The following is a 15,370-nucleotide window of genomic DNA, read 5'->3' on the forward strand; positions in this document are numbered from 1 at the left end:
ACTTGTATTTTCAGCAGGATCGATCAATTTCTTCGATATTTACTATCGCGTATTTATTGTGTTGCATGAACTTTTTGAAAAGATTGCTCGCGTGTTCTATAGCAGTAGAACAAATGTTTTATTTAACTCAGTATTGGAGAGCAAGAAGAAATTATTGATTATTTGTAACTCAATTATTGATTTTTGAACTCACATTTATCTTAAATAATAAGAATAGTAATAACAATAATATATCACTAGAACGTATATATGCTATATTTTATTTTTTGAAATGTTAGTTTTTACTCTTATTAGTCAAGGATTAAGAAAACTTGTGTACGTGGGTGTGTGAACCAGATTTTACCGGAAATGACTTAAAAAAAATAAATAATTCTAATTCTATAGTTATATTGAACAACGATAGATTAAATAGTGAGCTACTAGAATTTGAAGTATGTTTTGAGTAATGGTTCCTCAAAGGTGAAGGTTAATAATTGTTATTTTTTTTTTTAATTTAATATAAATGAAAACTGTTTTTAGAAAACAAAAATGGATACGATTCCTGAAAGATTTCATTCAAAAAGATCATTTTTTCCCAATAACTGGGAGGTTGCCTCCCTCTGATGAAATCTCCAAGTGAACTCTACCTTGCAAGAATTCACCCTAACCCAACCAAGCATTCTTAACTTTCAAATAAAAAAATATACAAATAAACATAGGTGAAAGAAAATAGTCGTTTTAAATTAAATTTTTTTATTACATAAAAATATATATCTTCCATTTGGATTATATTTTCATCAACTTTATAATTCTATATAAAGAGTACAAATATATTTATAAAGGTACATAAATAATAATTCAAAAGTAACTATTCCAAATAATTTACAAACTATGTGGGCACACCGTCTGGATGTCTCTCAAGTATCATTCCCACGGCCTGTGGACAAAATTAGATCGCATTAAATAAGAAAATATGGAATATTCAAATTATTTTTCTAAATTTATGAACGTTAGCAGAATGAAATATCTAAAAACAATGAAAGCTTGTTACATTTTGGTGTAATGTATGACCCTATCGTTTACATATGTATCAAGCGAGAAATGTTCTGAGATTGAAGAGAAAAACGTGTAGGAAGCGAAAATTTACTTGAAAAAGTTTTCCTGTTCAGATATCCATGATTTTTCTTTAAAAAAGTTCATACGATTTGCTTTAAACATATATTTACAATACTTACATGAAAATCATGAGGAGGAAGCGGCTCTACTTATGAACGTCTTGAGTTCTCCGTCCCATTTCCGAAACTTTCCTAGTAGGAACTAGGTACTACAAAGTTATTTCTAGCCTGGGATGCTAGGTAACTAAATTTGGGTAACATTGGGAAGGCCATATATACAAATCTAATACTTTTGCTTCCGCTGGACATGACCCTTGTGGGCAAGGAAAGGATCACGTCCTTTTAAAATATTAAACTGCGTACAATCGCTACTTCGTGATATTAAAGCCTCTGGCATTTGAAGTCTGGAGGAGATAATGTGTAAGTAAAAGTGGTATGAGATCATGCAGTGGGACATCTATAAAGCCCAGATTTTTCCTACTTCTAGGACTACAGGGAGACGTCACGATAAGTCCCTATTCTTTTCTGGGAATAGTACCCCTGTGAAAGCGGTTCATCAGAAACAGGAGGAAACATCCTCTCACATTCTACCTGACTGTGTTTTTTTATCGCTAGACTGTGGTTTACAATTCTTGGCAACCTGAATCCCGAGGAGTTTCATTGTGTAATGAGTAAATCTCTGGATCTATTAAAGATGGAAAGCTTTATCTACTAGACACTCAGAGGGATAGCAAAGCCCCGGAAAAAAAATCAGGTCCACTCTGGAGCTGTGAATCAGGATCTGAAACTCTTCCGAGTCAAAATCTTCCCTTTGAGTTATAATCTGGATTTGTTTCAAATACGATATCCTGATCTTGTAGGAAACTGTTCCATTTTCTGTAAAAGTACCTGCGCTGCTGCTCAACCAAGCAGTTTTTCGCAATTTCGTATTAGCCAAGTCCTTCTTACGGCAGATAAAAAGCATATCTTTTGGTTCACTTAGTGTTGTGATTTTCTTTCAACTAATAATAATGCTAATAATTCTATATTTAAAACTGGCATTCAAATCCTACCTGGCCTCCTGCTGCGCAAGCGGCAATCAAGCCAAATTGGCCATCTTCCCTTATCAGTCGATTTGCTGTATGCACTGCTAGTCTTACACCTGTAGACAAAAAAAATAATATTCAATTTAATTATCTTCTTTTTTTCACTTTTCATTATCGTTGGGAAAAATAAACGCAAATTTCATTTGAGTGATCCAATTCATCAGTTTTTTGGGGGATTTTCTGGAAAATGGTTCTAACGATTTTCTTTAAACTTAGATGTATTCTGTCTAGAATCCTTTCAGATCGGAAACTTTTAACGAGATCTTGGAATTGAAAGGGTGTTGCAGGGCTTCGTGTGTCAACACCATCAGTAACGGGAGTACAATAGCTCTTGAAAAAAGCACAGATACTTCGTTATACACCGAATAAGAGAAAATAGGTTTAAAAATCTTCCAGAAAATCTGCATATATTTGTTCAGTGGGCACTTCTGGATAAGTTCTGGAGTAACAACACAGCGAGTTTTTACATACCATTTTGTATTGTTTTCCTTGAATATAGCAGTTTTCTTTAATTTAAGACTTTACCTGTGGCAGCGAAAGGATGTCCAATGCTGAGAGATCCTCCCCAGTTGTTGAATTTATCTAAAGGCGGGGCTCCTACTTTCCCACTTCTTCCCATGTAAGTCTGCGCAAACCAATCTGAGTCCATTGCTTTCATATTGGCCAATATTTGTCCCTAGCAAACAAATTTGTATTTTATTTATTTTTATTGCTTACAGTGATAAAAGATTAGTTTTATAAAGTGCTATTTTTTAAATATAGCAAATAGCCAATACAATACAGCAATTGTTTAAAAATCTCTTATGTATGAAATAGTTTGTGCTTTAAAATGTAGAAAAGGCTATTTCATGAAGAGACTTAAAAACTATCCTTAAATATTTTACTGCAGAGCTTCTTCCAAGGCTTTGAAGTATGAGATCCTGCTCTATAATTTCAATCGTCTTTCTTCTTCTGTCAGAACAACCAATTTTCTTTTTTTGGGGGGCTTCAAAGTTACCTTTTGGTTTCCATAAGGAATAAGTGATTATGTTTAACCCATTTTTGTGCCAATTTTATGTTTGTACACTGTTGTAGACTATCGGCGTTTCTAAACTACCTTGGAAACTCATCTCCATTATTTACAAAGCACTCTGCTATTTCATCGTAAAAAAAATCTATCTTATCTGAAGTAAAAAAAAAACTTACTGCATACATAAAGCATACTTACTGCAAAAGCTTCATGAAATTCCCAAACATCAATGTCGTTCAAGGTGAGTCCAGCTCGTTCCAATACTTTAGGTGTAGCGTAAGCCGGCCTGAAATGTATCGGAAGTTTGGTAAGAAATTACCAACAAAATGCTAAGTAAGTTGATCGGTGACTAGTGTAATAAAAGACATACTTACCCTAATAATAACTGATCAACAGGATCTTGAGATACGTAGACAAAATCTCTTAGATATGCTTTCGGTTTCAGTCCTAATTCTTTGGCTTTCTCTTCGGTCATAACTAGACAGGCGGACGCTCCGTCAGTCTGAAACAACGATTATTTTCGCATGTCCTTATAATGAACAGAAATCGTGGAAATTCAATGCAATAAACTAACCTAAAGAGGAGTTCAGATATTCAAAATAGTTACACTAACGGAAGGAAGACTTGGACAAGAAACTTCAGGAGAAACAAAATGAGGAAGTTGTAAAAGTTTTGACAAGATCACTTTTGAGTCCTAAAAGGTAACAAGACTGTAGCACAGCCGTCAAAAATCCTACAAACTTTAAATAGAATTGAAATGAAGAAATTTTATTTTTGTTCCAATGGCTCGTCTTATTTGAATCTACTTATTTCTTGTAAAGAACACTCATTGTGTTCAGGTAGGTCTTTATTTCCCCTTCAGCAATACCCATTTCGGGAAATTTTGGATCTCACCTCGTACAAGATGATCTTCAGTAATATATCAAACAACCTACCAAGAATGATGCATTCGCAGCGGTCACCGTGCCATGCGGCTTGACAAAAGCAGGTTTCAGTTGAGCAATTTTCTCTGGTGAGGATATTCTGACTCCATTGTCCTTTTCTACGACTTTATCTGAACCAGGCACTGTTGAACATAACAAATTTTTTTTATTGCAAGATAAGATGAAAGAGCTTAATGACCATTAATTACTCGAAGTGATGTAACTAGTGTGCTGGTTTATCTTTTTAAAAAATGTCTTAACCAATAATTTCGTTTAACCTTTCTTTCAATAATCAATTTCCAACCACTTAGATAATTTTACTATGAGTATTTAGACCAATTTTGAAGTTTACTTTTAGCTCTCAAGTTGCAGCATTGTACGCCGCGCAAGAGGATGTTTTTTATTTTTAATTACGTCGTTTAAAAGTAGATGCGGATTATACAAATGAAATTCAAGGAATATAAGATCTATACGTTGTTCATTACAATCCAAATTAGAAGAAAGAAAGTCAATTAGTTGATAAAGAAAGGATTTTACGTAGTAAATACCAATCAAAATGTATAATCAATGGTAATATTGCAGAGTGACAACATCTACTTAAAAAATGACATGGAACATTAAAAGGAATCGCAAGATAATATAGTTAAACAGAAGAAAAACGTGCTCATATTTTGTCGTAATAATACATATTTTACAACCATATAAAATGAAGTATTTTAAAATCGTGGTTTATATTTATTGTACTTTGAAATTCAAATTATAGATTGTTACTTCCAATTTACATTTTATTTGCAAATTGTTAAAATAATAAATAAAAATAATTTATAACAAACTAAACTTCATTTGACAGTAACTGCTAAAAATAAAAAACCCCAATTGGCGAGAATTTACGTCTCAATAGAAAATGCTATTAATTAACGTTTAAATGATATAAATTCTGATTAACAGAAATTAATAATTTATAAAGTAAATTCTGATCCACCGATTCACTGCACTTAAAAATAATAAAGACAAAGGACTATTTACCTTTGAAGGGTGCAATATCAGTAAGGTAGCCCTTGTTGTGAGCATCATTGGCCAGAGTGTGCGATCTCAGGGCGTACTGATCTTGTTCAACACGAGATACTTTGAAGGCGGCCGCCAGTCGATCTGCAGAATGGCCCATCGTCTCTCCGGATGTGAATTCTGCCACAGCTGGTAACTATTAAAGCGACAGTATTAATTCATAATATCAAAACAGTCAAAACAAATTTTTCCTTGATGGAAACTTATTTCCTTGGAATATGGCGTAGATTTGATTAAGAATGAACAGGCTATCAGGTTATCTAGTGAAAAGAACTTTATCAAACATTTTCCATCTAGGAAATACAAATTAGTTGGTTCATACCAATTTTGAAAATGCCCTAGTTACAGCTCAATGAGAGCACATCATGTTGATAATAATGTACTTTGTAGTAACCACAATCTTGAAAGGTTACTTTGTATCAGCCCTTTGATCACGCTTAATGACCTTTTCAATGTATTTTAGGAGCCTTCACCTATCATTATTTAATAGTTAACTGGATCAATTATCATTTTTCTAAATTTATTATTGTAAATACCATAACACTTTGAAAAATTGCTTTATATCAATTACCTGCTTAGTAAATACTGAACATTCACTAAAACCTTCGTTTATGCACTAGTCACGTAAATGTTTTGTAACTGGGTACTTATTTTCTTTTAAAAACATAATTATAACAAAAAAAAAAATGAATATTAAAAATGTGATACCATGAAAACAATCTCAGTTTCTTCTTCTTCCAATGCAGGAAGATCTGAATAAGGAACCTAGGAAAGGAATGGGAATTATTTTCAATTGGAATTACAGGATTAACTTGTTAAACAAAAAAAGGAAGAAGAAAGTAAACAGCATCATTATGGCTGTTAGCTGCCATAACCTTCTTCCTGCATTTCAGGTTATAATGTTTACATTGCTCGAATAATCTTTTTTAGAACATCTATTTACTACATAATGTTGATTAAAAAAATATATCCATCTACTCCTCTACTCAGAGTAAATAAATATTTAAAGTAATAGCTAATTACTTAAACATGCTAATGTCAAAGCACTGAATTCAAATACAGAATGTTTAAATGCAAAAAAATAAATGGTTAATGAAGTTTCAGACGAAGGGTTTCCGGAAAGTACGTACTAGAAATATACTGGTCGCCAAGGAGGGTTCTCCTTCTATTAGTGGTCCTAAGGTTCATTATTACGGGTTTCAAGGTAAACAGGGAAAGAGTTCAGTGGGGGCCCTCGTTCTTGTGGAGGCTTTCCGGTTTTGGTTTATTTTTGGGCCGGTTTCAGTTCAGACGGTAAACTTTTCAAAAAATTGTATAACACACTCTATACAAACAACGATGTAATGTTCGAATGTTGTTATTATTTTCTGAACAGACCACAATAATGGAAATTTTTGCAACGTATAGGCAAGGTGCCTGGCCATCTACTACTAAAACGTAAACATTATAACCTCAAATCTAGAAAGACATCGAAAAGGAATTAACCTCAATCCACTTCAAATCAAAATTACAAAAAAAAAACAACCTCTGGCACAAAGAAGTCTGGTCGAATGGAAGCTAAAAGTTGTAATTTTTGCAGAGGCGTCTTAGCCTTGTTTGCTCGTAACATCAACGATCTCATCTTCCTAGAATGTCTTATTGGTACATCGGACATAGTCTCCACACCACCGGCTACTATTATGTCGTAGGCTCCAGCGGCTATTAAACCTATTCCTGTAAAAACAGAAACTTCTTTAATAATATGAGATGATGATGATGATGAGTAATGGGTGTTAAAAATAAATGAACAACATTTGAAAACGCCCAATCACAATCGTCCTCTCTTCTCTCTCAGCTATTTTAGAAATTAATTTTTCGCCTGAAGTGAGTTCGAAATCAAAATTTTTTTAACATATTTAATTATTTCTCCCATTATATAGTATTTGAAGACAAAACGACACCTTACACGGATACTTATCCACCCCTTCTCCCAGAAGTGACGTAAAATCATTTTTCTAGTAAAATATATAACCTGTGGTAATTCCTTGGTTACTGCTGATGCACGCCATGGTCACGGTGTGGGCGGGTGTCTTATCGCTGAAACCAGCGGCCAGTGCGGCTTCCCTAGCAATGTTGCTGGTCTTCACCTCTTGGATAACTGTACCGTAGATGATATATTCCACCAGCTCTTTTGGCACTCCAGTCTTCGCCATCAATGATCTACGCACAAAAATATTTAATTACAGTTATTGTAATAAGAATTTAATTATTTCTATGCGAATTCAGGAATGCGCTAGTCGTGCTACTCTGTTCTTTTCTTAATCTTTGTGTACATAAAACTGACAATCCTTCTAGGCTTGATCTTTCCTTTGCTGGATTAGAAATCGTAGGTTTTTAACCAATGCCTTGGGCAAATTTAACCCTGAAACACCCAAAATTCCTTCTAACTTAAAAAGAGCATAAAAGGTATATTTGGTATCTACACTAATAATAGTTACAAAACATACACACTCATCGTAACATTGTAGTAAAAAGGTACCTTAGCCGAAATGTTTGGATATTAATATAATGCAAATGAATCTTACCTTAAAGCATGTCTTGCAAGTTCATGTGGCATCAGTTTCGCATAATCTGTGCCGGACATAAGAAATGGCGTGCGAACTCCATCGACGAACACTATATTCTTGCCAGTTCTGTCCTTTACCGTCTTCCTTGGTGCATTCAATACACTTCCAGTTGTTAGACATCTCACTGTTGACAGCACTATAAATAAAGTATAAAAATGTGTAATTAATACTAATTAGAAAATTTCTGTACTAAAGATATAAATTTCGCTTTTCTAACAGATCATTTCTGGACTATGATAGAATCCTCACGGCAGTCTTAACAGTCATTACTGAGCTTGGGACTCCTCAAATGTTCCGTAGGTAATACGAAAATGAGGCGAAAACATAACAAATCAGATACCTAACTCTTTCTTGCAGCTGATTAACTCTTAAACTATTTTCAAAATTAATTAAATCCCCTCTTAATCCACTACTTGCTCCTTTAATATAGGAATGATATCAGCGCAATTCTATCTATTTTAGTTTTCTGATAGTATATGAATTGTGAACATCACTAATTAGTAGATTTATTTCTAATGCATAAGTATAATAAGATCACGTCCAGGGTATACATTCTAACTTTCTTATATTATAACTCTTTAATATAGGATTTTTCAGCTTTATACATCTCAATGATCTCAACAACAAGAAAATTGAATTTTAAGATATATTTCTATCCAGAAAGGAAAAAAACTCAGTATTTTGAATTGTATCTATTTCATTAAACAAACTTATTACAGAAAATGAATACTATTTCATTTTTACTTTAACTTAAGGTAAGTAATAGATCTTGACATATCTACAAGAATTTATGAACGGAATAATAATTATTAAGAATTAAGAACCTTTCTTTCAATAAGACAACTTATCATTGTGACTTTAGATAAAATATTAATTAAAAATAATTAGAAGAAAAAGCTTTAAAGAAAATTAACGACTAAAAAATATAAAACAAAATTACATCAAGTGATGAATTAAAATTTTGGCCACAAACCAGAAATGAAAAGTTTATAGGTCAAGTGTGCCTTTGAAGGGCCTGTGAAGGTTAAAAAAAAAAAAAGATAGAAGTACTGGGTTAGGTAATTGTCACGAATAATTACATTACAAAACATTTATAAATAATAATATGAGTTATGAGTTTAAAAAGGAACATAATATATTACTTAAAACGAATCCTCTATTTCTAACCTTAACACAGTAAAATTGTAACCAAGCAATATTTATATTAAACACACACTGAATTAAGTTATATAAGGCTATTAAAAGAAGGTCAATCTATTTAATTATTACTTACAATTTGAAGAGTTGAAAATTAATGGTTTGCCAAATTTGGTGGCAGAACTTCCAACCAGAGCTGCCATAATTCGTTGCAACTAGCAAGAAAACCTGCGGCAAGTTACCTCCCTCAAACTAAATCAAGGACTATTATAATCGTATCTTCTATAATCCCTCTTATTTGAAATAGATTGTTCATGACGAAATTGAAATAAAATAAAAAAATACGCTGATTAATCTTCATGGCTTCATAAATAAATTTTTATTAATACGAATAAAGTATTCAATAATTATTGCAATATTTGATTATTTTTCTGATTGCAAATAAAATTGAAATATTTATTTAGAGTTATTAGCTATAATGGACCACTAAAACCGCCAAATTCAAATTCAAATTTTATTTTCAATTTTCCTTTCAACTCGTAGGGGAAGTGTCCAGTTTTCGAAACTTATAGTTCAGCAAAAATACATAATACACTTAGCAGTGACTCAGTAAAAGCAAATTTGTAGTTGATTTTAATATTAAACAAATTCAGTGTAATAATGATATTGCTTAAGAAAGATCACCACTTTCGAAGGGCCTCCTTCCACTAATATCAATATTCCTCTTGATAATACACATTATAGAATTTTATGAGGAGTTGAATGTGTTTCTAAAAATTAAGAGTTTGTATAGAACTCCCTAACTGGAAGTACCACTTTAATTGGATTTCGCACTTGTTTGAGATTTACTTGTGTTTAATGTACACATTTAGATCAGCAAACGTAGACCTCTACAACTTTTATTTAACACACTCTTAGGAAAATTCGTAGTTTTCAAGTTCGGGGGTGGCGAGGAGATGAACTTCCTTCCAGAATATATTTTCAAATTTGAAGTTTGAAGAAAACCTAAGATTTAGTTCACTGAAAATAGTAGGAAGGTGAAACCCGTGTTCATACTGGTTAAAAATTATACAAATCGAAGGAGATACTACACAGAATATATTCCGCCATTTCCTGTTCTAATCTCTTATTCTGTTACTTCATTGATCCCGAATACTGTGAATGGCTAATAAACTACACCTTCGTCTATTAAATAATCTATGAGAGCCTAACATGTCTGCAAACATAACAAACACAGACTGTAGCAGCTAATTATGTAGTTTCTACGGGGCGTTCATAAAACTAAGTATAGCTAGCCATAGACCCGCAAAGATGTGCATTTTAAATGCTTCATTACTAAGTACGCGAGCTGTAATTTGTAGGAACGGCGACTGAAGACTCACAAGACTTTTTCTGACTCCTACTCACACTCCAAATTTTTTTTTATTATATTTCATTCTATCGTAATCTGATTTTTAAAACCGTACTTATAGTGAGTACTTAAAGAGGCACTTCGAGGAAGCTTATCTTCCCCCACTCCGAGGAAAACCTTTAAGACGAACTTTCATAGAAAAAATTAAGTCTTTCAAGTTTATGTATTCTGGTGTGAGGACTTCCTGCCCCAATTATGTGATTAAACCTGTCTTAAAGCTTTGATTTTGAATGGAAAAGATAATTGACTCAAGAGTTGAGGTATTCTACCTTCTCACAACATATGACGCTGTTCAAAGAAGCCTGACGTCAAAGCTGCCCACAGAACTTCACTATATTCTATGTTCTTTCAGAAAAAGATTCTTTCACTCTCACTAGCCCTGTAGGTGTTTTAGTTTTACAAATACAAACCCCAATTTTTCATTTCTCCATCCCGTTGGTCTTGGCAGTCACCGGGAAGACACCATTAAGAACGGCTTTTCCACTTTTTAAAGATTTTCTTGGGAAAAAAAAGAATCCGTACTGGGCACACCCGCTCGGGTTCGGATTCATACGCCAATTGGACCTGATTTTCTGCAGAAGCATTGGCGCTGAATGCTCCATTTGCTTCCTTTGAAGTGATGATGAATTGACTGGTGAGCATTAGTTAATTGAAGACGTAACACTTTTTAAAAGACTTCCAACCTTTATTGGGCTGCAAGAGAAAATTACCTAAAAGTAGAGTAACAATGGCGATTTTTTTGCAAGTTTTATTTGAGAAGTTTCTCGTGGATATTGATTCCTGGAGTATTTTCGGATGGTGAGGTTATTGGTAATGTCTCATTTCTGCGATATTTTTAACGGTCAAACTATCTCTATCTAGTAACTGTAAGTTAAATTTTTTTTTTGAAAATTACGAGTTAAGAAAAAGAACGCCAAATATGATCACTTGCAGTTTGAAGTTGAAGTGTTTCTGACCAATGTTCCGTTGTAGTTCCAGACAAGAAGAAGCACCGCTATCCGAATATACCTGTACAAGCTTGTCATCGACAGTTAATATTAAAGATGAAAGTAGTGAGCGGAAGTGTGAGAGGAAGACCTCACTGCCAGTGCCTGCCATATATTAGCTTGTCGGGTACTTAGCCATCAAGTTTTACATCTTGAAAGTTTAGAAAGTTGAGTACAAGCATTAATATCCGCCTTTTGTCTAGTTTGATTAAGTTCTGGCTGTGATGGGGTCGGTTCCCGCCACTATAACTTCCCGCCAATAGAACTTCCCGCCAAACTATCTCTATCGTTCTTCTTTAAACAACAAAAATTGTCCCAACTCGGAAAATTCTATCTTAAACTTCGGCCCTAATCTTACGTTCCACTTCAAAGGCCTGCCATTAAAGTTTCCTTTCAAAGCTCACAAAAGCCAAACTTTTAGAAGATTGGATCTAGATTTTATAAGCACTTGATAAATTAAACAAACTCTTAAAAGTATTAAAAATCTTTTTTATTTTCTATTATGCCCAGTGAATTCCTCAATAATGGCCTTTTAACCGTTTCCTTTAAACTAGGAGCTCAAAAAACATTACCAGTAAAATTGAAGAGGCATTCTTAAGGTAGCGACCAACTTACCTCAACCTCTAGTTTGCAGATTTTAGTAGTAAATTGTGGTGGGTGAAGTGCCTGTAAAGTTGTTTATGAGCAGCCAAAAGTCTGAGTTGAAGGAAAAACTGTCCACCAAAAAGTGTGACTTCCGGAAAGTGCGCAGTCTGATCGAGTATTCTAGAAGAGAGATTCGCCCGACACGTTTCGATAGAACCTGGACATTACTTCAGGCTAACCACTTAACACTACAACCATTGCGTGACTGCGCAAACAGGAAGTCTGGAAATTCGTGTCAAAGTCTTCAAGCGGATGTTGAACTGGTGGTAAAGTGTGCTTAATACTCTAATAAAAAGTGCCAAGTTTGCTTTCAATTAGTGGTTTGGCTCACCATGGACTACATTGTGAACACTCTTCGGCTTACTTCGTTATGAAATGCTGTAGATAAATGATGTTTTGGTTTTTTCGAGCGTTGTTGATGGATGAGTTTTGGTGAATATCGAGGTGCGGTCTTAAATAAATACAACTTTTTTGCTTTATACCCACGTTTCGGTAATTTTTATTACCTTCTTCAGGGATACTATAAAAAAAGTTTGTGATGTTTAATGTAGAGCTACGAGTTTATCATCATACAGTTATGATGATAAACTCGTAGCTCTACATTAAACTTCATAAACTTTTTTTTTATAATACCCTGAAGAAGGTAGTAAAAATTACCGAAACGTTGGTATAAAACAAAAAAGTTGTTTTTATTTAAGACCGCACCTCGATATTTCCCAAAAATCAGCTGTACATAAAGTTACCAGAGCAGTCAACCCTACAAATGGCATAGGAAAATGTCTTAAATAATAGATATACGCCTAAAAGTATTTGGAACTGTTTTCAGTATAACTCTTAAGAAACATTCTGAAAGATTGGATAGAGAATTGATGTATTGACAGCGAATCTGTGGTGGTAGGAAAATTCAGCGAGTATGCACGTTGGAAGCTGATGATGTTCTCTCGTTCACAGATGACTGTGAAGAACTGAAGAGTGGCAATATTGGTACCAGAAAAATTGGTAAAAACCATTTTTTTTTGGACTCAAAACGAATTTTTGTGATGAAAACTTAAAATTGAAAATTGCATTTCACGTTTGCCATGGTACGATTGCAATTGGGACGTTGATGAAATTGAAAGAGATGGAAACTGGAGGATTCAATGGGAGAAAGTCAAGTGAGTGTTCATCGCAGATCTTTTTGAATTGAACGGTGTTTCTGAGAAAACTCAATATTGGTACCTGCTCTTAGTTCGGTGTGTAGAGAGTAGAGTGGTGCTGGAAGATGGAGAGAGAGACATCAAAATTCAAGGAGATTAATTAGGAGAATGGGTGGTGCAAAATTAAAAAAAAGAAGGGATATTAAATATTTGCTAGGTTGGCAGTACTGGCGAGTTGGCGAGAGAGGGTCGATTTGTTGTGTGGAGGCGGCTCAGTAAGTACAGAGCCAGCGGTGGATATGTTGTACGGCCATGACGTCACAACCTCTCTCATCTCCATCGCTTTACTTAGTTTGTACAGAAAGTATTAAATAAATTTTTTGAATTATCCAAGTGAGCAGGGTGCCTAGTTTACGCGCGTGTGTGAGGGCGCGCGCGTGTCCGTACGTGTGTGGTGCCGAACAAGCTTCATGGAGCCGATCTTTCCGTTTGTATTGTATCAGCGAAAAACATTTTTTCTTTGCCTAGTTTCAAATGTATTATTTGTAATCACAAACTGTTTTACACTGGAAGGATCGCAAACCTCGTACGCCCAGTTTAGAAAGTGGAACGCCGGTTTAAATGGTTCGCTGGAAATGGAATTCAAGACTGAACAACCAAATGGTCTACTCTTGTATACTGACGACGGTGGTACTTATGATTTCTTCGAGCTGAAGCTGGTGGAAGGTGCACTAAGACTTAGATACAATCTTGGAGGTGGTGCCATGATCTTGACTGTGGGCCGCGACCTGAACGATGGACACTGGCATAAAGTCCAGGTGAAACGTAGTTCTGAGAAAACTTCGCTTACTGTGGACGCTGAAACGCAGACTACAGTGTCCCGTGGGAAGGAATTCCATTTCGGCCGGCTAGCCTCCAACTCGGATGTGTACGTGGGTGGTATGCCGTCTTGGTACAACACTAAATTGACATTATTAGCTTTGCCAAGTGTGATCTTTGAGCCGAGATTTGGCGGAGCCGTCAGAAACTTGGTCTACGCGGATGATGAGTCTCCGTTGCCCAGGCGACAGGAGATTCGAATGAAAGATCACAAAGTAAGAACTGTAGTGTCTCTTTTTTTTTTTGTTCCTAACCCCTCTGTTGTCTGTTTGCATGTTTGAACTTTGCATGATCCAGGGTGTAATTTAGAACTAGCAATGTGAGTAGCAATGGGGTGCATATGCACTCTACTAGTAGGGTATCAGTTTGCATTTTGTAGTAAATCACCCATCTTTGCTTAACACTGCACTTTTATTCAACTGCAAACTGGACCAACTTGAACTCGGAGCCTTTAGAATTACTAACAAGTAGTTTGGCCGTAGCAGATGTGATGAAGCTCACAGATGGTTGGCATTTCGGAATGGTTATTCAGCGCGATTCTTGAAAACTTTCTCGGAACATAGAATAACGAAAATCGCACAAAATCTACTCAGTAAAGTGCCATATCCGTTTATCTAATTTTCTTCAAATTAGAAATTAATTTCCTGTTAATATTATGAATGTAATAAAACTGCTCAGTACACTTTGTAGGAAAGGTATCTCTTCCCCAGAACTGGCTTGAGGAGGGAGTCCGGAAAACTTTTCCAAATATAGGATAAGAGGGGGTGGCAAATTGGGAGTGACAAGGACGGAAGAGGCTGTGAGATAAATCTCGAGTAAAAAAAAATACCGAGTCAGTAATCTGGTACCAAAAGCTGGACAAAACGCCAGGTCCTCTGACAGCACAGAGTCAAAGTATCCGGCTTAAACTGTATACTATTCTGGGTACTTGTGCTAGCACAAGACCGATTTGAAAAGAACCATCTAAAATAAATGATTCTTTTAAAAAACTTTAAGTAAAAATTATAGCCTTTCGCACGAATGATGAATACTCTGCAAGAAGTGGACTGGTTTTTGAGAAAATTTACAGAAGTTGAAGAAATTCTTTGCCATTTCTAGTTCCTTCTAGTTTTGTATGAGGCAGCATTTCTGGGGGAAAAACTTATTAACGAGAATAACAGCGGGAAGTGTTTTTTGCTTTAGCTTCGCATAATCCCAACTCTTAAGCTACGACCCTCATCAGTTTTTGAGGCGACGATTAGTTAGTCAGTGTCTCAAACTCTACAACTAATTTTGGACCTCTGATGATGGCAGTATAGCAAGGAACCCATAAAACAGGACGAATAAAATTCACGGTATTGTCCAGTACTCTGAATTCTCTGGCATTTCACTGAAGTCCGACGGTCCAGCCTTTC

The 15,370-nt window shown here is 34.9% G+C and overlaps 2 protein-coding genes across 3 annotated transcripts in view; one reads left to right on the top strand and one right to left on the bottom strand.

Moving 5' to 3' along the window:
• Nucleotides 1-715: 715 nt before the first annotated feature.
• On the bottom strand, nucleotides 716-9,214 carry Mtpbeta (mitochondrial trifunctional protein beta subunit). 2 transcript variants are annotated; one of them, XM_074139773.1, is made up of 12 exons: nucleotides 9,056-9,214; nucleotides 7,741-7,918; nucleotides 7,188-7,375; nucleotides 6,702-6,889; nucleotides 5,885-5,941; nucleotides 5,138-5,312; nucleotides 4,124-4,254; nucleotides 3,563-3,690; nucleotides 3,387-3,474; nucleotides 2,705-2,855; nucleotides 2,147-2,235; nucleotides 716-916 (listed from the first exon to the last, which is right to left on the bottom strand). In XM_074139773.1, the coding sequence occupies exons 1-12, from the start codon at nucleotides 9,120-9,122 to the stop codon at nucleotides 869-871; spliced, it is 1,488 nt and encodes a 495-aa protein (XP_073995874.1). In that variant the 5' UTR covers nucleotides 9,123-9,214; the 3' UTR covers nucleotides 716-868. The 2 variants fall into 2 exon arrangements, with proteins under 2 accessions (XP_073995874.1, XP_073995875.1); XM_074139774.1 differs by lacking the exon at nucleotides 5,885-5,941.
• A 4,134-nt stretch (nucleotides 9,215-13,348) lies between these two features.
• The window catches only part of Nrx-1 (Neurexin 1), an 88,596-nt gene continuing 86,574 nt past the window's right edge, over nucleotides 13,349-15,370 (top strand). The window contains exon 1 of the mRNA XM_074141483.1: nucleotides 13,349-14,191. Coding sequence (XP_073997584.1) covers nucleotides 13,568-14,191 — 624 coding nt within the window. The 5' untranslated portion in view covers nucleotides 13,349-13,567. The remainder of the gene's footprint in view (nucleotides 14,192-15,370) is intronic.

The sequence above is a fragment of the Rhodnius prolixus genome, unplaced genomic scaffold (assembly GCF_049639745.1).
Source record: "Rhodnius prolixus isolate KJV_2025 unplaced genomic scaffold, Rpr scaffold_6, whole genome shotgun sequence".
Lineage (NCBI taxonomy): Eukaryota > Metazoa > Arthropoda > Insecta > Hemiptera > Reduviidae > Rhodnius > Rhodnius prolixus.